The sequence below is a fragment of the Trichechus manatus genome, unplaced genomic scaffold, assembly GCF_000243295.1.
Source record: "Trichechus manatus latirostris isolate Lorelei unplaced genomic scaffold, TriManLat1.0 scaffold00039, whole genome shotgun sequence".
Lineage (NCBI taxonomy): Eukaryota > Metazoa > Chordata > Mammalia > Sirenia > Trichechidae > Trichechus > Trichechus manatus.
The window spans coordinates 6,121,035-6,127,034 of record NW_004443975.1 but is presented as its reverse complement, the minus strand read 5'-3'; the positions used below and the strand labels follow the sequence as shown (position 1 = coordinate 6,127,034).

Below are 6,000 nucleotides of genomic sequence, written 5' to 3'. Positions count from 1 at the left end.
AACATATCAACCCTCTAACTTCTCAAAGTTTTTTTTGGTGAAAATACACATAGCCAAAGATACACCATTTCAAAAATTTCTACATTCACAGTTCAGTGACATTGACTATGCTCTTCCAATTGTGCTGTTATTCTCACTTAAGATGAAGGCTTACAGAACAAAATAGTTTCTCAACAACCTTACCCTATTCTTAAGGTTTCACTTAAGGAGCCAGAGGGAGGGCTCAGGGACAGTCAAGGATTTAGGTGAGTTTGCTGGGTAAAATGATGGCAACTCTAGAGGGCAGAGTGGAGAAATTGGGGAAATGGCGGAGTGTCAAGGACTGGGTTAGAAACAGGAAGTGCCAAGCTCTCTGCCTTCTACAAACTGATCTCCAGTAATTGCTGATGGACATCAGTAACCAGTTGCCATTGAGTCGATCCCAACTCATGGAGACCACATGTGTGTTAGAGTAGTACTGTGCTCCATAGGCTTTCAGTGGCTGATTTTTTGAAAGTAGATCACCAGCCCTTTGTTCCAAGGAACCTCTGGGTGGACTGGAACCTCTAAGCTTTCAGTTAGCAGTTGAGCGTGTTACTATTTCACTATTAAGGGACTTTGTTCATGGACAATGACTCTTTCATTAGGAAAATAGTCACCACCAGTTAGTCCCCTCTCTGCCCTTCTGGTACCCTTTAGGGCCCAGGTGTAACAGAGGCTAAAATACCATCAGTAACCTAATGGACCATGCCCTATGTTACATCCATATTCCTTGACTGCTGGAATTGAGCTACTGGGAGTGAGTTCAGGCAAATAAGGAAGATCCTCCATCTTTACTCCTTTTCTTTTCCTCCTCAACTCTCTTGACCCCGTCTTCTGTTGGTAGATACTTGGGTGGGCATACCATTCTTAATAAAAGGAGCTCTAGTGGCACAACAGTTAAGTGCTCAGTGGCTAACCCAAAGGTTAAAGGTTCAAATCCACCTAGCCATTCCTTGGTAGAAGAAGACCTGCTGATCAGCTCCCATAAAGATCAGAGCCTAGAAAACCCTGTGGGGCAGTTCTACTCTGTCACATGGGGCTGCTATGAGTTGAACTAACAACAAGTATTCTTAATATTCACCTAAATCAAACATATCAGCCTAGTCAGGAGGAGAAGTCCCTGCAAAAAGGGTATACATGTTTCTCAAAGTTACTTCGAAGTACTCTTGTTTTATTTCAAATTATTCATACGATTTACCTTCCATTAGCACCAAAACATTGAGGCGTTAGTAATACTTAAAGCAGGGCCACGAGTAAATTAATTGTTTGTCTTCTGTTTTTGTTTAACCAGGCTCAAGGCAGAGAAGCAAAGTCATTTAAGGCCCCAACTTTAACAGTCAGACTTTTTTCCCCCCAACTCTGCTTTCCAAGGGAAAGAGAGCCAAGTACAGGGAAATGACTTTACTACCTGTTTCCTGGTCACATCAGAATGATGGTCAGTGGGTGAGAGTGGCCTTTGACCATCTGCCCATCAGGCAGAGTTGGAAGATACGTGTGCTAGGAAGACAGTGGCTGGTGAATGGGATGGAACAATTTTCAGGAATTCTTTCCTGCTGTATCCCTGATATAATTGTTATTATTGTTAGTTGCTGTTGAGTTGAATCTGACTCATGGTGACTCTGTGTTACAGAGTAGAACTGCTCCATAGTGTTTTCAAGGTTGTGCTCTTTTGGAAGCAGATGACCAGGACTTTTTTTTTTGAGTTGCCTCTGGGTGGGTTTGAACCGCCAACCTTTCGGCCAGTAGTTGAGTGCTTACCCATTTGCGCCACCCAGGGGTCTGATACAATAGACATATACACTTTTTAGGATGTCAGAAATAGTGCAGAGGTATTAGGGCTCCAGGAAATTAGCAAGTTTCTGTCATTTGGGAAAACAGATTTCATAGACAGCAAAAAAAATCACAAACATGCATTTATAAAAGTCACTGACTTCGCAATGAATACTTCATACAAGATTTTTCTTTTTTTTTAGTATTTGTTTCCATTATACCCTATACAATAATATTTTGTGCAATAGCACTTCAGCCGGGAACCCTGAACAGCCATTACAATGCCTCTGAACCCCGAACGGGCATTACATTGGCCATATTTTTGAAAGACATGGGGGAGAGGTGCTTTTCCTTTTCAGATGCCACTCATATCTTTTAGAATTTCCCTCATTAAAGCCCAGTTAGACATTGGTCATTACCTGGTAATCAATCCAAAGGTCTCTATTGCAAATATAGCTGTTAGGTTACAGAAGCTGCAAATCAGAGAAATATTATGAAAGATTAAATTAAGTACAATGTATTAAAAAAATCCTTCTGTGATGACAATAAAATCATATATAATAAAAGGCTAATCTCAGTTAAGATCCCATTTTCTTGAGAAGGGACAGGACATACACATTAAATAACCGAAAAACCAAACCCATTACTGTCAAGCCAATTCCTACTGAAACAGACTGCCACATCTTTCTCCCATGGATCACCTGGAGGGTTTGAACCGCTGACCTTTAGTTAGCAGCCCAGCACTTTAACCACCAGGCCACCAGGGCCCCTTATTTACATAACAGCTGTGATGATTTCTCCTTCTGTGCCGCTTAGGCGGCTGTGAGATTCCTCGGAGCTCATCAATACAACCTCATTGTCCTACCAACAACTTTACATCATATTGATAGTGGTTACCAAGGCACAAAGATGGTGATAGCAATAATAATAGTGAGCAGTAATAACTATTGTTAGAAACAGTGATCAGTTTACAGTTACTGAGCATTTATACTTATTAAACAATACTAATTGAGCATTTACTATGTGCCAGGCAGTGTGCAAAATGCTTTACAAGCATTATCTTAATCCTCATAGCATCCTTTAAGATGAACAAACTGAGGCTCAGATAGGTTAAGCAACTTGCAAAAGTTTACGCAGTTCTAAGTAGAAGAACGTGGATATGAATTCAGGGTTTTCTGACCCCAGAGCCTATGACGTTCTCTTGTTTTCTGATCCCAGGGCCTATGACGTTTACTTGATACAGGCTGACCCATTCAGGGAGCTGGAGAGTATTAGAAACCCCTTGAGATATGGAGCTCTATTATCATTTCTAAAGTTATTGAGTATTTCTAACTTAGTATATTGTCTACACTGAGGCAGGATATAGCTAAATAAACATTTATGATATGGTTTCACCCGGGTTCATATAGGAGAAGAGAGGAGAAAGAAACTTAATTTAATTAAGTGTTTGCTATGGGCCCGGCAAAGGGAGGGATGTTTACCCAGGTACTTCATTTAATCCCCAAAACAACCCTATAAAAGAGATATTATTGACTGCCCCATTTTACAGATAGAGGATAAGCTCAAAGAGACTAAACTATTTGCTTAAGATGCATAGCTAGTAGGGGCAAAATTAGGATTGAAATCAAAAGTAGAATCTCCTACCATTACATTACCTTTTGGCATTGGCATGTAAACACTAACCACGAACAATAATACAAGATACTGCATTAATTTACATATGTTACAAACCCCACAATGGTTTGTTACTACTTTTGCTTTAAACAGTCAATTATCCTTTAGAGTAATTAAAAATAAGAAAAAAAAGGTTTTTTTAAAAAAATGTTTATCTTCATTTTTATTATTTCTGGAGCTCTTCATTTCTGTGTAGATCCAGTTTTATGTTTGGTATTACATTCTCTCTACTTGAAGAACTTGCTTTAACGCTTCTTGTGGTAGAGATCTGCTGGCAAAGAATTCTCTCAGCTTCTGTTTATCTGAAAACATCATTTTTCACTTGGTGTAGTATTTTGGGTTGACAGTTTTCCTTCTTCAGGCCTTTATAATTTCTAATGAGAAGTTGGCTGTTTTATTATTATTTTTTTATCTTTGTTCCTTTGAAGGTAATATGTGCCCCCTCCCTTACCACCCCCACCCCCCACCCCACCGCCCACTGCCTTCAAGATTTTTCTTTATCTTTGGTTTTCGGCAGAGTTTAAATGTGACTTTTTTTTTTTGGATCATACACAAGTTTATCTTTACACACTGAGTTTAGGACCTAATTCCTAGATAAGCTGTCACTACACTTTAGGTGTCTCTTGACTTAAAAAAATTAGTTATTGCTGAGTCCATTGTGACTCATGGCGACCCCATGTGTGTCAGAGTAGAAGTGTGAACCATAGGGTTTTCAGTGGCTGATTTTTCCGAAGTAGATCACCAGGCCTTTCTTCTGAGATGCCTCTGGGTTGACTCCAACTGCCAACCTTTTGGTTAACAGCTGAGTGTGTTAATTGTTTGTATCGCCTAAGATTCCTACTCTTTCTTGAGTTAGGTCAAGTTAATTAATAACACTATTCATATTCTCTAAATGCTTATCTATTTTCCGACTACTTGGTCCATCGGATTCTGAGATTCTGAGATATCGATACTAAAGACTCAAATGATGTTTTTGTCATATTCTTATCCTGTTTCTAATATTTTTGCTCCATGTATTCTCAGGCATTACACCGGCTGTATAACAATCCAAAAATACTGTCTCTTCTTTGTGGATTGTACCTTGTAGCATCATAGAGGATTTCTTAGCCCCACTGAATGTTTCTATGTCTTGAATTCTAATTTGAGGAATGTTACTATCAACACTCCTATTTTTGTTTCATTTGCTTGATATGTCTTCGTCCAACTCCTTATTTTTAACAATTTCGTGTCTTGTTTTTAACGTGGAGTCCCACTGCTAAATTGGTTCATGAATTGAGACCCTCTTTCCAAGTAGTTGGAGCTCTGGTGGTGCAGTGGTTAAGAGCTTGTCTGCTAACCAAAAGGTCTACAGTTTGAATCCACCAGCCACTCCCTGGAAACCCTACGGGGCAGTTCTACTCTGTCCTATAGGGTCGCTATGAGTTGGAATGGACTCGGCAGCAATGGGTTTGGTTTTTTGATTTGGTTTCCAAGTAGTTATAGTGTGTGATTTTCATAGCTCATACTTTATTGAGATATAATTCACATCCTATAACATTCACTTTTTTAAAGTATACAATTCACAGTTTTTAGTACGTTTACAAAGTTATACGATCATCACAGCTGTCTAATTCTAGAGCATTTTCATTACCCCCAACAGAAACCCTGTGCTCTATAGCAGTCACTCGCATTACCCCTTCCCTGAGTCCCTGGTAGCCACTAATTTTCTTTCTGTCTCTATGGATTTGCCTATTCTGAACATTTCATATAAATGAAATCATACAATATGTGGTCTTTTCTGTTTGGCTTCTTTCACTGAACATGTTTCAAACTTCATGTTCTAGCAGTATCAGTACTTCATTCTATTTTATGACTGAATAATATTTTGTTGTATGAATATACCACATTTTGTTTACCCATTCGTCAATTGATGAACATTTAGGTTGTTTCCACTTTTTGGTTATTACCAATAATACTGCTATGAACGTTTATGTATAAGTTTTTGTGTGAACACATGTTTTCATTTCTCCTGGGTATATACCTAGGAGTGGAATTTCTGGTCACATGGTAACTCTAAGTAGCTTCTATCAAGTTGATTCTGACTCTTGGTGACCCCATGTGTGGCGGAGTAGAAATGCTCCACAGAGTTTTCATGGCTGTGACCTTTCAGAAGCAGATGACAAGACCTTTCTTCTGAGATACTTCTAAGTAGGTTTGAATTTCCAAACTTTTGGTTAGTAGCCAAGCACTTAACTATTTGTGCCCTTTTAAGTTTTTTTGAGGAACTGTTAAATTGTTTTCCAAAGCTGCTGTACTATTTTAAATTCCCACCAGCAGTGTATGAGGATTGCAATTTCTCTAAATCCTCACTAACATTTGTTTGACTATCTGTGGTTTTGATTATAGTCATCCTAGTGGGTATGAAGTAGTATCGAATTGTGGTTTTGATTTGCATTTCCCTAATGATTAATGACGTTGAGCGTCTTTTCATGTGCTTATTTGCCATTTGTGTATCTTCTTTGGAGAAGCATCTGTTCAAATCCCTTGCCCGTTTTT

General features: G+C 38.9%; 1 protein-coding gene across 1 annotated transcript in view; it reads right to left on the bottom strand.

Annotated features, from left to right (window-relative positions):
* The window catches only part of CATSPERE (catsper channel auxiliary subunit epsilon), a 169,773-nt gene that overhangs the window by 16,116 nt on the left and 147,657 nt on the right, over window positions 1-6,000 (bottom strand). The window contains exon 19 of the mRNA XM_012555409.1: window positions 2,211-2,264. Coding sequence (XP_012410863.1) covers window positions 2,211-2,264 — 54 coding nt within the window. The remainder of the gene's footprint in view (window positions 1-2,210; window positions 2,265-6,000) is intronic.